This window comes from Geospiza fortis, unplaced genomic scaffold (genome assembly GCF_000277835.1).
Source record: "Geospiza fortis unplaced genomic scaffold, GeoFor_1.0 scaffold130, whole genome shotgun sequence".
Classification (NCBI taxonomy): Eukaryota; Metazoa; Chordata; class Aves; order Passeriformes; family Thraupidae; genus Geospiza; species Geospiza fortis.
The window spans coordinates 8,143,357-8,162,833 of NW_005054300.1; the positions used below are offsets into that span (position 1 = coordinate 8,143,357).

Consider the following 19,477-nt stretch of genomic DNA (forward strand, 5'->3'; position numbering starts at 1 on the left):
GAAATTTTGTTTAAACTGTATTAAATTATGTATTTAATATGTATAGTGTAACTTTTTATAACTGTATGTTAAAGACCCAAAGAGAAGCTAGTTATTCAGAACAGATAATTAATATACAATACTTGAAGCAACAAATATAGCAACGCAGTCGACAAAAGCCCCTTGGGGCAAGTTGCACACGTTTAAGCAGATTGCTGCAGATTGGATTTGACTCTCAGCCAAGCTTGCAAGATGACAGAGAATTAACCTTTAAATCCCCCTTCTTACCTAAAGAAGCCTTCATGCAAGGATACGTTTATTTCTTACTCAAGGACGCCCTAAATATGTCCTTGTACATCTATTATGTAAGTACAAAATGTTTAAAAATGTAATTATAGTAAGTAATACTTGTAAATAGAGTTCTCAACTTATTCATATGAGTGCATGTGAAATGTTCATAAATACACTACAACCATCTCTGCTGTTACGGTGTCCACATCAAATACTTACTAGAAATACTTTGTATACCAACAGTGAGAAGTACTTATCAAAAATGTATTTTATACAATATTAACTTCCTCAGATTAACATGAAAACTTAATTTTAAAAAGTCTGACCCTCATATCCAAAGTCATTTTCACCAGACAGAAAAAATATTGGCATAATACCTTTTCATGTGCAGTCTGGTTCTTTGGAAACATGACTGAATGAATGTTTAAAGATGCGTTGCAACTCAAAGAAGAAGATGACTCCAGTACGTTTCTCAAGCAATATACATGCTTTATTTGTATATTCAGGATTAGACGGGAAAGAAGGATTAACGTTCAGTCAATGGGAAGGAGATCAGAAGCCACAGACAACATGAAAGTCACGTACATCTCCAGAAAAAAGCCACATGTTATTTTTTACACCAAAAATTTCACCAACCAAACATTTTTATAGGTGGCAATGTAAGACACATCACATTACAACTAAAATTTAAAAGAAAGTCACAATAAACTGAACTTTTTAAAGGAGTAGGAGAGATATTTGAAAAAATGTGATGTTCTCCAAAAGCATTTGAAAATAGTTACAGAGATTAATACCCAAATATTAAAATCTAAATAACCAATAAATTTAAGGCTATTAATTCTTGTTTAATAAATTAAATATATAAATATATTATAGTGTATGGCTTTAAACTACTCACACAATCTTACAAAATGCTCCTTTACAAAAATCTGGCAATAACTGAAGTTTGAGATCAAATAAAAGAAGTGAACTTCCTTGTTGTAATGTTAATAAACTATATTCTTGTTTGTATAAGTTTGAGTGCCATATATATTTTGCACTGAACTGAAAAATTATTTCTCTTGTTTAAGAGTATGTAGCCTACAACAAGAAACAAAGTTTTTAGATTTAAATCCTTCTACAAAGAAAACCCACCCAAATGGTCCATATGAGTGACTGTAGAAAAGGTATGCTGGCAGATAGGGGTCTCTGGAAAATTATGGCTGGATTTCCAGACTTCCATCTTGACAACTCATGAAGAAAATCAGCCAACATCAATTGCAAATTTTAGAGAAATAAATCTTGAAAATACTCATGAAACTCCTCTTCCCTGTAACAACAACAAAAATGAAATGTCAGAAAGTTCTGCTTTGGATTTGTACCTAGGAGATAATCTTTGAATAAAAAAGTTTTAGCAAACTTCTGATTAGAATTGTGGAAAGTATAGATAATTTTGACTTACTCACTACATTCCAATACCCTTCACATTTCCCTGTGTAAGCCAACCCTTAGGACCTGCCACTAAGATAATAATGCTATAGAGGGGGTAAGGCAGCAGTGCTATGAGAGTGGCTTAACAAATGTTTTCCTCAAGAGTTGTCTATGTCCCCTCTTTAAACACACATTTCTAGGTTCACTGCATGGAAAGAGATCTGACATAACCTTTATGTGTGAATACTCATTGAAACACTCAGGACAGCTGTCTTGCAGTTCTGAATGGACCTGTACACTTCAGTAGCTGCAAGCTCACTACATCAAACTAACCGTGATTTTTCATCTGCTTCTCGTAGAGGACCTTTCAAAGAGTCAGCTTCAGAAGGACCATCTTCAGCACTGCTGTCATCTGAATCTGTTAAAAAAATTAAAATGTTTACAAAATAAAATTTAAAATAATTTATATTTTTTTAAATTAGATGGTATATTGCTAGAAGCAATGTTGAATTGCAACCACGAGAATAAACATAACACTTTGCATAAAGTTAAAATGAAAATGTTTTGCAATGTTAATTAGTGTAGCATCAAAAAGATTCTTAGGTATCACAAAGCAATGTTTTGGTCAAACATAACAACAGCCATGTCAAAACAATGATCTTGACACAACAGCAACATAGCAATTTTTTTCCTAAAACTAAATAATTACAAACCCAGATACACAATATAGTTTCAATTTATGATACTAGATTAATCAATTACCTTACTTAAATGATAGTTCTTATCAATTGTGACTTATCAGTAAATGAAATTGTAAGAAAATATGGATTATTGCATAACTATTTCATATTAGCGTACAGGAATTTCATGTAAGAAACTCCACCCCCCTCACCTCTGAATCATCCAATAAGTTTCCTGACAAAACAAATACTTTGGGCGTGGCCCAAATCATAAGAAAAGTGTTTCAGGTCTTCCTTTATCTAACTGGGAAAGCCTAGGGGGTGAGGACATTCTTAAAAATGTATAGCAGAGCAATCAGTGAAAACAGTCAATCACTTCTAGACAGTCTGCAACAAGGACTGGCATGACCAGGAGACGGGGCCAGTTTCACAAAAAAAGAAACTGGAGACTGGACTCACTGAGATACAAGCAGTGACTGAATGCATCCACCTGCAACAAGCAGGTCTCTGAGGTACTACAGGTGGTAGTTGGAAAAGACATTAATTAAAGCCTATGATTTATTTTAATTTTTTTTTTGAGCAGAGTATATATCAGTTTAACTCCCTGAAGGAAAATGTAGCTACTATATCAGAAAAATACTGTCTTTACACAGTACAGACTACACAACGTGAAATTATTAACAATGTACCTATTTTTGCACCCTCTGCTCTTTTTTGGAACAACATGACTTCTCATTTTTCTGGTTATTTTCATGCTGTTATCTGCCCACATTTTTATTTTTGATTAAACAATTTCCTCCTTAAAATTCCCTACACTTTTTCTCCAAGATATGTAAGTCATTCATTCAAACCTTCATATTTCTGCTTGTTTCAGACAGCATTCTTATCACATAAAATATTGAAACAGACAGCTAATAAAATCAAGATCAATGACAACTGTCTATGATATTATACAACTTATTACAAAACCATGAAGGATACTAAAATACCTTTATCAGAATTACCTGAATCGTCTGAAGAAACCTGATCTGTAAAGAAACACCAAAATAGAAAAAAACAAGTAAACTGCTTCTGATTTTATCTGTTATCTTATATTGTCTACAAAGATTTTTTTATCACAATTTATTACACTAAAGATGTGTACATGCATGCACACACCACGTTCAAAGAAAGAGAGCAAACACTGAAATAAAAGGATTTTTTTTATGAGTGCAAAGGTCATCAGTTTGAGCCTAATTATGTCAACCCAAGATCTCAGGTGTAAAAAGGTTATCTAACATTTCCAAAAGGCTTTCAACCCCAAAGCCTCATGGAATGAAATACTTCACAACCCTTTCTAGTATGCAACATCCAATGCTTGCACAAATTTCCCCTGCAGTGCATAGTTTTCAAAAGACTGTCCCTCTCTGTTAAATGTAAGAAACATATTTTTTCTGCATCTAGGAAATTTTACCTAAGAAAGTTACCTTTTTGACTACCTTTGTTGCAGTCAAGAAAGTTACATATCTGTCTAACTAGAAGTATTTATACATAATTATATGTCTCCATCTATTCATCTATTCATCTCTTGCAAAACTAAGGTTCAATTAACCTGAGTATTTTAACAACTGAAGTTTTAAAGTTTAAATTTACCTTTACGGGTCTTTTTTTTGGACTTTTTTTTTGCTGAACGAGACAATTTTCTCTTCTTATGTTTTGGCTCCTTAGAATTCTGTGCAGCTGTGCCTCTTTTCTTGCATGTTTTGACTTCTTTCCTCCTTTAAAAAAGATGAATGTACACTTCCTCTGTTATATGTACTTCTTATGCAACAGTAAATCTGAAATATTTAATTCAGTCAAACATGTGTCATTTTTTCAGACACGTATCAGTAGTTAAATAGAAAAAAGTGATTCAGTTAAAAAAAAAAGTGCTATTAGAAACAGAAGAAAAATAATCACTGGGCTGAAATTAAGCAAATGAAACTTCTGGTGGTAGGGATGGAATTCTTCCAGTCTGAGGGGTTCTGTGCTGTCATTAGCAGAGCATCTTAACCCTCAACAGCGCCAAGTCGGTGGCTTTATAATATTTAATATTATAAAAATATTCTATAAAATATTATAGAATATTTATGCTATTTCAGGATAAATGAAGATCCTAATCATCTCATTGAAGTTTTGTCCCTGTGTGCTGTTCATCATAATTGTAACTTATCAATAATTCAGTCCCCATTATTTTCAAAATATTTCATTACCGGTGATGGAAGTTTAGTTTGTGGGAACATTCTGGACATAGTCCTGAAAAAGAGAAAATGAGAACATTGCAGCCAAGAATCTGATAAACATAATTAACAAAACTACAAAAGCACTTAGAACTAGATCCTTCAATATCAGCAGCTTTTCCTTCAAAACACTAGGTACAATGTAACTGCAGTCAGGATTGAAAAAATATATGATGAAAGTCTCCAGTACAAACCCAGATTTTACTGAATGTGAAGGACAATCACAAGTTTAGCACTGGCAGCTCTTCACTAAAGAGCTATCAGTGCTTCTCACGTACAGACATCCCATTTATGGATCCTTGTGCACAGATCCAACTCTTCTGCAATTATACTGAAGATGTGCAAGTCTCCTAGAGCTTTGTCAGAGACCAAGTGCTCCCACATGGAGTGTCTTGTGCACAAAAAGAACAATGCCCCACTGCTCACTCACTTTACATGAAATAACTGCATAAACTGTACTAAGTTTAATTATCTAATAAACAGATCATCATGTACACAATTCTGAATTAGAAAATCACAGTCAAGATGTAAGGATGGAAAATTGTTTAAAGATAGAACTTTTAGAAGTTCTTTTTTAGAAGAAAACTCAAATATTTAAAATAAAATCAGTAAAGTCAAAGATGTGCAAGAAGTTGTCTGGTCCAAAGCCCTAAGGACTTCCAAGCCAAGTAACTGAATGAGCAATGGCAATGTTGAAATTCTCCTTGCAATGCAGTATGGTCCATTGAACTAGAAATGCTTCTACGTGAAACAGCTTATAGCCAATTATTCAAATTTTATGACATGCTAATTATACAGAATAAAGTTCTTAATCTGTAACAACTTTGTCATATATAATGATAACAGCTGCTCTCTCTAAATCAAGAGCACCATACTACCACCTGTGATTAATTCAAGAAAATGATCTCCTATTCTGCCTTTGTCATGAACTTGTATTATTATCACTGGGTCTCACTCAATACCATTCAAAGTATGTCTTTTAAGTGTACATATCCTAGAAGGGCTGACTTACTCAATTTTACGAGTGCATTCCTCTTTTCACCATGTTCAATGTAACCAAAATTCACCTCCCAGCTCTTCAGGCCTTCATTCTCATCACAGTGTTTATTTCCACAGGAAAACTGACCTGAAAGAGTAAAAACCAGCAAACTGTGGTTCAATGATTACCATTAATAGATATGGGGTTGTTATTTCCAATTCTGCTCTGTTTTTGGTTTTCATTTTCCATTTCTTTCAAATAAAAAAACCCCACGAATCTAAAAATAACATTTAGATTAAGGAAATAATAACAGGGAACAACAAAACAATCATACTTGTCCAATATTGCCTATTTGCAAAGGAAAAAACATAACTGCGTTTTGAAATGTATGGATGAAGGTGTACAATATGAAATAACAAGCCTAATATGAACTCTGAAAAAATGAATGTCACCAGGATACATGCTATACCCCAAATGATTACTTAGCAGAGGATGATGGATCAGAAGTTGTGATTCAGACATGCATCTTTAATGACATCAAACTATTCAAAGTATCACATTTGTACAATATGAAGATGCCCACATGCTTTTTACATAACTAATGTACCTGACATACTGGACATACAATTTGTATTCTAGGGACTATCCATAAATATCTTTCCTTTAAGAAAAGGAAATTCAACTTTGTTAGAAATGCTATGTCAGCTTTAAAAGCTTCCTTTGGTTCATTATATGAAAGCAACACTGATTTTAAAACAGATCTGCACATCATCAATTTTGTTTGCACCACTGAAGTCCCTATATTGGAGTAATAAAGACACATGCATTCCCTTTGCAGAGACTGATTTGTATGCACAGCAGCAGAAAGGATGTGTATTAATAGGCTCACAAGCAGGACTGTTGGTGAACGATTAACCTCAGAAAATTCTGCTTAAGCAGCTAACTAATGGATTGGCAGTGTCCTCAGATACTTCAGTTCTGTAATGAAACACCACTTGCAATGCAAACATTTGAAGTAAAAATACCCAAAACCCAGAACTCTCATTAAAAAAGGAAGTTTCAAATTAATACACATTAAGTATGTTTAACCCTATATAAGGTATGGCTATCATACCCTGTGTCATAGTAATCTCCAATATGATCTCATTTCAAAACTTATGGCAAAGACTGAAAGATGACAAAGAAACAATTTGGCATTTACAATTAGTAATACAAGCGTCACCTCTTCTTTCACTTATCCTAGCCCTTCTTTCTTGTAACTTATCCTAGCCCTCTTCTTTCACTCATCCTAGCCCTTCTTTCTTCTAATGCAAAGACAAGCACCAAATGCAAAGCACCCAAATGTGACTACTCCATTCCTGCATGCCCTTGTAACTACCCCCAAACCTTAGTAAAAGTGCACCCGCAGTGGTTCTCATCACCACTGACACAGCTACATCAGTACATACAATAGGTACATACAAGGCTAATGCTAATTATCAGACAGGTAGGTGTAGATGTGTTATTACATTTAATGAAGCAATTTATATGGCTGGTTTCTATTTTAAAACAGCATAAAAGACCCACGGGTTTTTTTAAATGATTGCTTGGAACCGCACTTGGAGAGCACGTCCGACACCCGCGAGCGGGTTGGTTTCTGGCGCCCCCCTGTGGTGAAAGACAGGATTTACCCACTCCTGTTCCCATTGCTCGCCTTTCATTAGGATCCCATTAAAAAGCTTGGAATATAAAATTCTGCACTTTCTCCCACATTTTAAAATATGAAGTAGCACATATTAAACGTACAAAGCTATAATTTTTTTCCCCACGAAGACAAAATTAATTTACTTCTCATTTAATCTTAATTATCTTGTTAAAGTATTCAATACAGCATGTAATTTTATCAAATGTAACTATCCATTAATATAATGTGTAGTGCTAAATGCAATATATGACTACAACTACCTTTAGAGGCTTTAATATTTACAATTTAAAAATCCTCACTATTATGTTCATGCTTTCTATTCTGAAATACTAATTTTTTTTTAATCATAAATGCATTTCTAACTTTTTGAACTATATTACAACATAGGTGCTTACAGAATACAGCTGTTTAAAGAACTGTAACTGAGTGAAACTGATCAGCAACTCTATGCAATATTCTGGCATGTGCATCCATGACTTCTGAAACCCACATGTGTATGAGAATCCACCCAGGAACAGCAATACTTCATCCACCTCACTTCTTGCTTGCTCAGCATGTTGAAAAAGCCCAAGCACCTCTGCCATGGAACAAAGACCACTCAGCAACACACTGCTAAGACTTCTCACCTAGAATTAAGGTGCTGATTTAGAGGCAGGACTGGGAGACATGATAATCATTCCCACTGAAGCTTTCAAAGCCAGTTTAGCCTAAAACAGGTCTCACACAAGAAACTTTAATTAAAAAGTTAATATTTTGCAGAACAGCGCTGGAGAAACTGTTAATCAAGAAATTATTTCCTGAAGAAAACTACTGAGAGACTTCAATTACAGGTATCAAAGGCGAATGAGGTAGCAGAACTGCTGGAGAAAAGCAGCTAAAAAACCCACCCATGAAATTCTACATTATCAAACATGTTAAGGTGGTGCTCATTACAAAAGTGACCTTGTGAAAATAAACTATATGCTCTTTTAATTGTAATATGTGCAATCTAAACCTATGTAGCATAAAACAGGAAAGCTGGAAGACAAGTCAATTTATTGTACATTATTATCTGATAAACTTACCAGTACCATCAAATATTATCTAACAAAATTATGTCCAAAAGCAGCAAGAGGAGCATCAAGAAGAAATGCAACATAAAATGAAAGACAGCATTACCTTTTCCTGAAATTACTTCTTTCTCATGTCGCCATCTAAATCCAAACTGTTAAGATAAGAACCAAAATTGAGTTGTGAATAGTCAACATATTAAGCACTGTAAAGACTAATTTCAGTTGATTGGTGAATTTAAGTGGCTCATCCTTTTAATTCTGGTCATGAAAATTTAATTTTTTCTCTTTTAATTAAAAATATCTCTCTGCCTCTGCTCGCCAGAACAGTATTTTTTAATAAAAATACTTAAAATATTTATACTTTTATTTTTACAGGAAGTCCTCCATACTGAAAAACAATTACAAGAGCAAACATATTAACATTGCCAAGTAAAAGACAAGTTGGCCTAGAAATCTGGAAATGAAAACAAAATAATAAAATGTATTTTATTTAATGACCAGGTGTCAAACAGATTTCATTTCTTAGCAAATAGGACACACTTCCAATCTGTTAAGCTACAAAACAAAGTACAGAGACAGCAAATAAGAAATTCTCTAGGAAAATAGGACAACAAAGGGAACACTTCCAGTCCAGTGCATATCAAAGTAAAACTGAAATGCAGAGCACCCTCCTGTGCTGCACTGCAAAGCTGACAATAGAACTGAACTATCTGACAATACAGATGGTCATTTATCAGCCTCAGTGTTTGCAGACAAGATGCACTGAAGGTTCAAAGACAACCTTGACCTAGAAAATCCTTACCTAGGGAAAATGTCAGGAGGAACAGACCCTGCACAAGCAAGAGCTGTCAGAACACTCTTCCACTGTCTCTACGGAGCCTCACACCAGAGGTTCACATTGGCATTTCTGATTAAAAGCAAACACCAGAGAAGACCAAGCCAGAATGGTCATCAGCAGGTGAAGCAGCCTGGGAGCAAGAAGGGTGAGTGGGTCTCCAGCTCTGGCTGTGAGAGCACCTGTGAATCCCTAGGGATGACAGCAGGGGAGCCTAAGCTGTGTGTGTGTGTGTGTGTGTGTGTGTGTGTGCAAATGAGTACCAGCAACTGGAACGAGCCTGTGGCCTCAGGGGTTCACATGTCTTGGGGCTTATTACTGTTTTCTTCTGACCTTCTGTCTTTGAGTAGGTGGTTCTGCTTACTTTTCAGATTCTCAAAGGAGATGCTCCCATGAAACCAGTCCCAACAATTATCCAGTCCCTTGTAAAACAGTGGTTTACTTCAGAAGAAAAGCTCCTAAAGAGATGTAGAATCTCTCTGCAGAGATCTTTAGAAAAACTATCTAACTACAAGATTTTGGCCAGGAGCAGAACAATTACAGCTGTGAAAAGACAGATGAGCACATATGTGCAAGTCTCAATCTGTGCAATATATGTACTTAAAACATCACAGAAAACTGACCTCCAACTTTTGCTTTCACACCAAGTAGCACAATATAGAATCACAGAATAGCTCAGGTTGGAAAGTACCCCAACAGACCACCAGCTTCAACCTTCCACGGGGAAGGGAGCCCAGATGAGATTATCTATCACCCTGGGCAATTGCATCTGAAAAACCCCAGCAATGGGGATCCCACTGTGCCACTGGGGAGGTTGTTCCAGCAACTGAATGTTCTCACTGTAAAAGAATTTTTATATCAAGATGAAGCACCAACATGTAAGGCATCAACAACTATCATGCACAAGACCAACAACTGAGAAGCTTTTATCTACCCTGCACTTCGCATAGCACCAGCACTGCAAAGCAAAAGGCACAGGGGGCTAAAGATATCCACCTTCCAGTTTCTGGAGATGCAGAAAAAAAAATTAAGGCAGGAAAAATGTGAAAGCACAGACTGTATTCCATCGGTGCAAATGGGATGAACAGCTTATTTAAGACTTCCAAGAAAAAAGCCTGCTTTGAAATCCTTCTGTACCAAACATGGGCATGGATAAATCAGTCACTGAGAAAAATCTCATACTTTTTTCTATTTTTCTAAGAATTTCTAAGAAAGGACTTTCACATGATCAGAACTTATCTGAGAAAAGAAAGCATATATATTTTACAAATTGCCTGACACAGCACTTATGCTGATATGGCAATTCCAAAAATAGAGGTAATGACTTAGGAGCATAAATGGGAACAGAGAGTGACCTCAAAGTTAGGATAGACACACTTGAAGTATGACAGGGAAATACTGTTCACACAACACAAGAAAACACACACACAAAAAAAATCTGGGGCAGAACAGTTTCCCACAAAAGACAGCAAACATATGGAAACTTGGCACAGTAGTGAGAGAAACAAAATCTGTAAGCATGCTCAAGGGAAATCAGCTGGGGGGATGGGGGATGGAACGGACATTGAGGGATAGGAAATATCTACAGGAAAATAAAATCAAATTTAGTCAAAAAAGAAGGGAAGGCATCCTCAGCATTTGAGTTTTTTGTTGATTTTAATTGAATTTTTGCATTTTACTGTCCCAATTGTCTTTATATGACCTGTCATCTTTTCTTCTTAATAGAGCTAAGCCCAGTCCTTGCAAATATTTACCAGTGAATGTAATTTTCAATACTATAAAATGGTTGAAAAGAACTATATAGACTGGGTTACTGTGTGCTAGGAACACCAAGACACATCTGAGTTCAGCACCAGCCTTTGGAAAAACACAATAGAAAATTCATGTATACTCTCTGACTAAGAAGTTAGTCAGCCAAAAACTTGGAAAAAACAAAGGCTGCTCCAGTTAAGAAGAAAACCTGGTGCTGGAATTGGGCTGTTCCTCTTGAGAAATTCTATTTATTTACAAGGCACATACAAATCCTGTTTCCACAAACAGAAAAGAACAACCAACAAAAGATGCTGCTTTAGAATAGACTTTTCCAAAATTGTTTCTGCCAGCATTCAAGTACAAAACTCCTTTTAGACTTTTTTTTTGAACAGTAACATTCCATGGGGTTTTAGGCTTCATCTACTGCTCCTCTCCAAGCAAGCTCTCCAGCCTTCTTTCTTTAACCCCTTTGCATTTTCTGCCTTTCACACACAATGTACCTCTTCATAAAACATCATCTGACAGAAATGTTCCTATTCCCACAGAAGCACATTTTTGAGGCAGTGACAATACTTGGATTCAAACTGCTGCTTGTAAGTAACTTGACAAATTCTCACAGCTCCCTTTCTATGGAAGGGGTACTAACATTCTAATTTTACAACATATCCACAATCATAAGGCAATTCTTAAAAAAGGTTATACTTCAAAACCCAAGATGATTTACACTAAGGAAAGATACCTTATTCTCTTTGTATCTGCTGAGATCTGCTATACAGTATTCTTTGAACAATTTGTCATAATACTTCTTTGCAAGCCTCTTCTCCCTAAAAGAAAAAGTATTTTTTTAATTAAATATAGAAGACAACATAATTTACTTTGCATTGTAATGACTTTAGGAAGACAAAGACATGTTGTTTCATTGAAAGAACACAAGTTGTAGACCTAGAAATGCAACAGATGCATAGTCATTAAACTAAGGAGTAATTTCCATAAAACTGGAAAAATAAATATAAAATAAATCCACAGTACATACTAAACTGCATTTTTTCAAACTCTGCTTTCTTCAGAGTTTTTGAACAGTTATTTGTATCTCAGAGAATCACTATTATTTATTAGTTCTTTCTGTCATCAATTCATGTTGGCATTTGAGCAATATTACAACATGAAAGACCTTCTAATGGTCTTTCATTTCCAAATGCATCAAAGAGTGATCAAGTATGCACAGTAATTCTTAATTAGTAAGGGAAACCACAAATTTAATACAAGTGATCTAAAAATAACATATCCTAAAATAGTTTCAGGTACCAATTCATGTCTGCTTCATCTTCTTCATTCCACAGGAATCTATGGTTTTCTCTAATAACATCAAGATCTGTCTTGTCATTTGCTCTGTAAAAGGACACACCCGTTTTTAGTACAATGTAACATTAAAATGAAAAGCTATCAAATAACAATTTGGTAAGCATCAATATTTTACAGTCCTAATCTCTACCTCACAGCATAAAGGAATACATTTCTATGAAATAAAACTATCAAAAATGTATTCCCTGTCATACCTGTTCCCAAATAAAAAAACTCACAGTTGAAAACTGCCACTGAAATTGTGGATGACTTGATCCTGTCTGAAAACACTTTTATAATCTTTATTGAGGACAGGGATGTTAAAAGGCAGTTATGGATAGCTCTAAAGAAGTTATTATTCTGGACAATGGATAGCAATTCTGCACATTCAGAAGTATTTCAGACTGTTATTTTGAAGATTCTGACAGATATTTCTCAATGTACCCTCCATTAATGATCACCTGTCATCCTTCCTTTTACATAACAAAACAAGAATAATTCAGCTCATGGTAAGTTCTTACCAAAAAAGATGAAAACAAAAAGAAACAAGACAGTTTTGTGTTTGGGTATTTCCAATTACTGTAGTTACCATTTGTGACCAAAATAATTAGTCATTTGACACACAGCTACATCCATCTCTGCCCCCAAAGCTATAATATATATTTAACAGCTTTACAAAGCAGGGAGCTTTGAGGTCAGGAGGGGAAAGGTTGCCAAGAGTTCTCACCCAGATCTTCGGAAATCCTCTATTTTGCCGCCATAGTATAAAATGTAGTCATGCACAAACTTCTTATGTCTTTCATACTGAATAAAGCAATTAAGGATTGTTTCAGAACTTTTTTCCTTTTACCACAGTTTAAAATCAAAAAAATTCCAACCAAAATCTTTTTATATATTTAAGAGAAAGACTTTTCTCCTCACAAACAGTTCAGTAATTTCCAAAAAACAAAAAAGAATGGAGTTAATTAGGAACTTTTACTTAATAACCTCTCATAGAAGCTAGTTTCCAAATACAGGAATTCTAGGCAATTTCATCTTTAAAACCTCATTCTTCATTTATAAAACTGTCTTCCTTTATCAAAGATGCTCTGTATGCATATACACAGAAACTTGGTTCATTTTTTCAGCTGTGATTTAGACAACAGTCTCTTTGTACTGCAGTTTTAGTTTAAAACAGGTTTGTACTTTTCTATTATAAAAACAATCTGGCTACTAAAATGGAATAATTTGTTACATTTCTACCACCAACACACAAATAAAAGTTGTATGCTTTAGTTTGGAAACGAAAATCACGGAAAAATATGTAATGTTTCTTAGAACAGTTTGGCCTTGGTGTGAGGCCAAAACAGAAACATAATTTGAAACACATTTTGTACCACAATTTGAGCAAAATGTGTAATTACTTATTCAAAAAATAAATGTCTTCACAAACAAAAACTTTATCTATGGCTTCTTAAAAGACTTTCAATTCACTTTTATCTCAGCAGCAAAGAGAAGCTCCTCTGAAGAATAACTCAGTATCTGGTGCTGCACTGTCACTGATTGTGGCAACTGAGAAATCCCAGTATTTTACCATAATGGATAACCTGTGCCCCATCTTCAAACTTGAAAAATGAAACGGAAGGATACAGCATCCATAGATATCAAGTGAAATCTTCTTTTTCTTGCTTCTTCCCTGTTAAGAACAAACACGTTCCAATGAAAACTATCTTTCCATTAAGAGGAAAATGTCTCCCAAAAGCAATATATAAAAGATACCTATCACATTCTTCAGCTGCAAATTGTCTGTGAACCACACTGCCTTGTTTTGGTTTTTGGAATGGCTTTATCAGAAGGTCATCTTCCTGTATTCTAAAAGTGGGAAAAAGGAAGAAAAGTTAGTCAAGAACTTTGCATAAGCAATAAAATTTTCATGTGCTAAACCTTGCACTATCTTGAGTAACAAAAATTGTTATATTGCTATTTTCTACAAGAATAAAATGAAACTTCAGAACCAACATCAGCTTGGACTTTACCTCACTTGCAGAACAAAATCAGGAAGGCATTTGCTTCCAGCTGGCATTTAAAGGCAATTGCTTAAAACAGCAATTTGTAATACTTGTTTTTATTTTTATTATCACTATAGAACCACAATGCTAAAACCTGGAAGATGCCTCAGTTTCACTCTGACATTTAAAGTCCTTTACAAATCTCAGTAACACAGGAAAGGGGAACAGGAAGGACAGTGCATTCACTGAGAGAGAGTGACTGGCAGTAACCCTATTCCACCCTTTCATGCCAATGTCTCAACACCTCATTTAACAGCTCTGCCTCTTGTAGTGCAATCACAAGAATTACAAATTTAAAAGTCAATTGCCATGTAATGAACCATACTTGTCAGTAGGCAGCTAAAATTACTTTTAGAGTTCAACAAAGTAATAAAAAGTTAAACATTTTAGCTAGTAAAAGGTATATTTAGTTAATTTCATTCATAAACTGAGATGAAGAAAAGATTTTTTTCCATAATTATCAGTGGGTAGAAAGCATGGTAATCAGAAACCTGAAGAAAGCAAGCCAGGGAATTTGTTTCTAGCTATGGAATATAGGACTCTAGAAACTTAAGGTATCATTTACTCAAAAAGATCTGTAAGCACAAAATTCCCATAAGAAGGATCTATAAATCAGCAATTTCGAGAGAATTTAAGACTACTATTTTCTTTAAGTGAAAATAAATACAATGACAGAGCAAAAAAGGAAGCCAGTAAGAGCCCTACTGGGAATCAGCAGCTGCGTGCCAGAACAAGGATAATGATGGAATTTTTGAGAGGCTCCTGATGGTTACTTAATATTCCACCTAGAAAGTGGAATGGTAGAATGTGCAATGGCATCTAAAGAAAATGAAATCTGAACAAAACCAGTCACTATTTTAATGGAGAACAGCTATATTTATAAAATTAATTAAATGGCACAATGCATGCTATTATTCCAAAGATTAAAACATGACTTTTTTCCCCCCAGAATGCAATCAGACACTACAAAATCCATTCTTTCAATTCTCATACAAAGGAAAAATATGCAAGAGTCCTAGGAGAGTTTCCAGAAAGTCTTCTTAAATAAAGTCCAATAAAAGAGCAAGGGAGAGACAGGAAAAAGCAAGAAAAATACATGCAAAGTGTAGGCCAAATATTCAGTATGATGCAGCAAGTGTCAAGGTGTTTTGCAGTACAAAAACAAAATAAATACATAAGCAAATAAAAATCTTTACAATACAGTCAGATCAGACTACAAAATTCCAGGTCACTAACTGTACAAATCACTGGAAGTATTGGCCAAGGTCATCTCAAATAAGAGATGTGCAGGTGCATTTCAAGGATTGATCACAACACAATTTACCAATTTCCAGGTCTCTTCACAAATTAAATAATAAAGAAGTAGCATCAGTTCTTCACTTTATATCTCTATGTGTTTTATATCTACAAAGCCTGTTACCACTTGGCCTTTTTTGCCTTGCTCTCCTAGCAGTTCCATTTGTCCTGATGGATCACAGTGGTGTGAACAGTGCTGCCAAAACCCAGCAGTGGATACTAATGCTTGGAAAAACAAAACACTCTGCTCCAAGAACTGAGGGGCAAATATACACCAGATGGAGATGGCAGAACAGCTCTTAATCAGCTGCCCCTGCAGATGACAAGCTTTGGCAAGCTTGAGATGAGGAGATGTAGAAATCAAAGAGATTGATTTTTTCAAAAATCATTTCAACACCAGACCTTACATGCAATAGCATCATCTTCTATGCACACTAAGAGGCCATTTGTACAAAATGCATAATGGAAAGTGTTAAATTAATTCTGTACTACATTACCTTTTAGTCTTTTGCAGAGACTTCTCTCCACTCTCCTCATCACTAAAATCAGAATCATAGCCTCCATGGCCATGTGCCTGAAAATAATAGACCAGTCAATATATCTGCTAATGCAATATGGATATGGCATCATTACAAATCAGCACTGCCCATCATGCATAAATAAAAGAAAGACAGAGAGCAAGCAAACTAGAGCAAATTCTCACATGTCTAAGCCAAACAAAATTCCACAAACAATGCAAAGTATATTCCAGATAATGCAGGGCAAAGAAAGATCACTTTGTAGAACAGATCACTTTACAGATAATTTATATGCATATGTCCTCATATTTAATCTTCACACAGATGCAGCAAACCAGAAGTATGATAAATACCTTGGGTTTTTATTTTCTAAACAACGTTCCTTATGTAAGACAAACATTAATATATTCCCCAGGAGCTAGTCTTTCAGGGGGCTGGAGGACAGCAAGTGATATGTCCACATTATGAATGAAGGAAAATGGGAATAAAAGTTGATTGGGCTGTCATGCAGCATTTTAGATCATTAGATCTTACACTGGTAGCTGTAAATCTGAAAAAAAAGACAAAACTCTGCAGGATGATTTTGATGAGGTGGCTTCTCTTGATGTAAATGCCTCACAGAAATGCCATGCTGAAGAGTCAGCTGTATCCTCTACTGACACCAACAACTGCTTTGTATTGTGCATGGTTGTAAAACACTGTCTTCTCAAACTGACAGTGAAGGACTCCTTTTAAGATTTTTTAAAATCCTTTACTATTATTATTAATAAACAAATACTGTAGTGTTCCTCCCACTCTTCTGGATGCTTCTGAAGAACATATAACTCCCCTACACATACGTATTTCAAAAAAAGCAAATCAGAATATTTTCTGAACTATTTCCTATTTCCCATGAGACATAAAAATTGTCCATTACCAAACAAAACAGAAACAAACCATAAAAGCAAACAACCCCCCCAAACAAAACCCCAAACCAAATAAACAACTGCAGCAGATGTCTGCTGTAAACCATCCTTATGCACTTGCAATAAAGCAGCAACAATGTAGTCTCATAGTCAGGTGGTTCTAGCAGCCAGCCTGTCACTACTTTTGTTAATGAACCTTATATGGTTTTTAGAAAGTCAGAACACTCTATAAGTATGCAGCAAATATATTTGCTGCATACTTGATCTCTAAATTTAAAAAAAAATCATGCTAATTTGGGAATATTTTAAATGGCATTAGTAATGCTTCCCAAATGAACATTGAGAGCTTCCTTCATGCTCAGCGTCTGGGAGGTCTCAGCCAACACCACGACCATGAAAGCCCCAGACAGATGAAGTACTGAAACAGGGGAGAAAGCTCAAATGAAAGGAGATTCTCACAAAGCAGTTGCCCTTGGATGATATACCCCAGGAAAGAAACAGACATCCTCACTAATCAGCTCTCAAGTGATTCCAGGAATGATTCAAATAAAAGATGCAAGAAAAGCTACTCCAACAGAGTCATACTGTAGGGCTCTCAGAAGCTGATGACTGCCTTTTGTAAAGCTGACTGTGAGTATAAGGGCAGGGCTAAGGACTAGGCTGCTTTTCCAACAGGAAAGCTCTTCACAGCTTCAGACATTCCTCTGAATCACTGTAATACCTCACAGATAAATCCAGAGTGAAAAAGAACACAACCCATGACTGATGTCCTGACACTTGTGGATCACTCCTCTGTTGAGGCAACAGCAGGACAGACAGGTCCTGCATTGGTGCTGGGTTTGACAGCAGCAGCTCCAGCAGTGCTGGACAACACTCACAGAGACTGGGACTGAATGGTTTCTAACCTGACACCTCAGCATGAGTCCAAGATAACATGACTCTTGGTAGAACACGCCTACTTCATTTCATGAACTCCATCAAAGAACCTCATCCATAAATGAACCTTGCCATTTTGGAAGGACAATGTAAACAGACACCTACAATCCCAGATAAGGAAAATATGTTTAATATTTGTAGAAATAGACGAGCAGATACCAAAGGTTTGTGCCTAACCTAGCAGATATAGACATGGACATGCATAATCATCAACAGAATTTAAAATAACTACTTTCACTATTTAGTAAACCCTTCAATATAAACTTTGCTTTGATGGAATTTGTCAGACTCAGAATGCTTCTAGTTAATAACTAATACAAACACCAAGTGTTTTCTCAAAACATGAACCTGAAAGCTGACTTAAATGGTACAGTGTATTTTGCTGTTACGCCAACTTTGAATTTTTTATTCCCAAACAATAAAACAAACTGAAACCGCAAAATTAAAACAGGCGCAAATATGCTTTGGAGCACATTTAGCCCACACTTAAGTAATCCAAACATCTTGGATTATTTAATGATGAAACAAGAGGAGACAGAATAGAGTCCACTAAACTCTCGGCTCCTAAAACCCACACAAAACACAGTAAATGCATGAACGCTGTACACAACTGATGTCAAACTGAGATACCAACTCTAGACATCAATCCAGGACACTATAAACTGCCTAGCACTGCATCTACAGCAGGTATTTGCATCCAGAGAAGGCACCTCCTTTAAACCTCTCCAATGCAGTAAACACACACTGGTGAAATGTGTCCACTCCTGACCACAACATCTGACTGAACATGAAACAACAGTCAAGAAGAAGAAAAAAGGCAAAACAATCCTATAAAATATTCCCAAGTTGTGGCTCCTGACTTCAGGCCTAAACTTGCCACTGTCCTCATAAGCCCATCCTTCCCTTTATCTGCCCAGGACACAGGTCTGTGGCCGTGTCTGCTCACAGCCCAGATGTGACTCAGAACAGGCCTGAGCGCTTGTTTTAGTACAAACTATTTGGGGAGGATATGAAGGAAGCACAGGATCTATAAGACGACTTGAGGAGCCATCCTTGATGGATAAATATAACGTGTGGAAGGTCAAAATGCTTCACTGTAACATGCTATTCCCACCTTGATGTTCTCTATGAAGCTTTGCCACTCCACTTGGTGGAAAAAACCTGAGAATAAGCAACTAGCTTCAAACCGATTCTTCCTTGTAAAATCTATTACAAGGAGTGCCTGCGTATACTGTACAGTGAACAGCTCTAACAAAGAGAAAAAGCACTCGCAATATGTTTCCCCTTTGTTACAGCTATGAAAGAAAAAGTAGGAGTAAAAGGTAGGTAGCAGCAGACCACGACATCGAGGATTAGAGCTTTGTGGAGCTCCACGGAGAAATCGAACACCGGCCAGTCAGACACAGCTTCCGAGGCCGTTCTTTCATGCTTGCTATTCTGCAGTGGCCCAGCGCCGTCCCGGCCCGCCTGACCCTTCCCCGCCGCCGCAGTGGGGCACAAGCACGGGCCCCCG

General features: G+C 36.0%; 1 protein-coding gene across 3 annotated transcripts; it reads right to left on the reverse strand.

Moving 5' to 3' along the window:
- Positions 1 to 738: 738 nt before the first annotated feature.
- On the reverse strand, positions 739 to 16,223 carry LOC102045549 (protein FRA10AC1). 3 transcript variants are annotated; one of them, XM_031063911.1, is made up of 13 exons: positions 16,103 to 16,223; positions 14,020 to 14,112; positions 13,891 to 13,936; positions 12,989 to 13,065; positions 12,226 to 12,309; positions 11,660 to 11,744; positions 8,440 to 8,485; positions 5,631 to 5,744; positions 4,592 to 4,634; positions 3,993 to 4,117; positions 3,365 to 3,388; positions 2,014 to 2,098; positions 739 to 1,579 (listed from the first exon to the last, which is right to left on the reverse strand). In XM_031063911.1, the coding sequence occupies exons 3-13, from the start codon at positions 13,897 to 13,899 to the stop codon at positions 1,537 to 1,539; spliced, it is 735 nt and encodes a 244-aa protein (XP_030919771.1). In that variant the 5' UTR covers positions 13,900 to 13,936; positions 14,020 to 14,112; positions 16,103 to 16,223; the 3' UTR covers positions 739 to 1,536. The 3 variants fall into 3 exon arrangements, with proteins under 3 accessions (XP_030919771.1, XP_030919766.1, XP_030919779.1); XM_031063906.1 differs by having other exon boundaries at positions 3,350 to 3,388; XM_031063919.1 differs by lacking the exon at positions 3,365 to 3,388.
- Positions 16,224 to 19,477: the final 3,254 nt, after the last annotated feature.

Coding starts and splice junctions, on each gene's coding strand:
- LOC102045549 (XM_031063906.1), bottom strand. Junction 8,486..11,659: donor GCAGATACAAAGAGAATAAG/GTATCTTTCCTT, acceptor TTATCTTAACAG/TTTGGATTTAGATGGCGACA. Junction 3,389..3,992: donor CAAAAAAAAGACCCGTAAAG/GTAAATTTAAAC, acceptor GTTTCTTTACAG/ATCAGGTTTCTTCAGACGAT.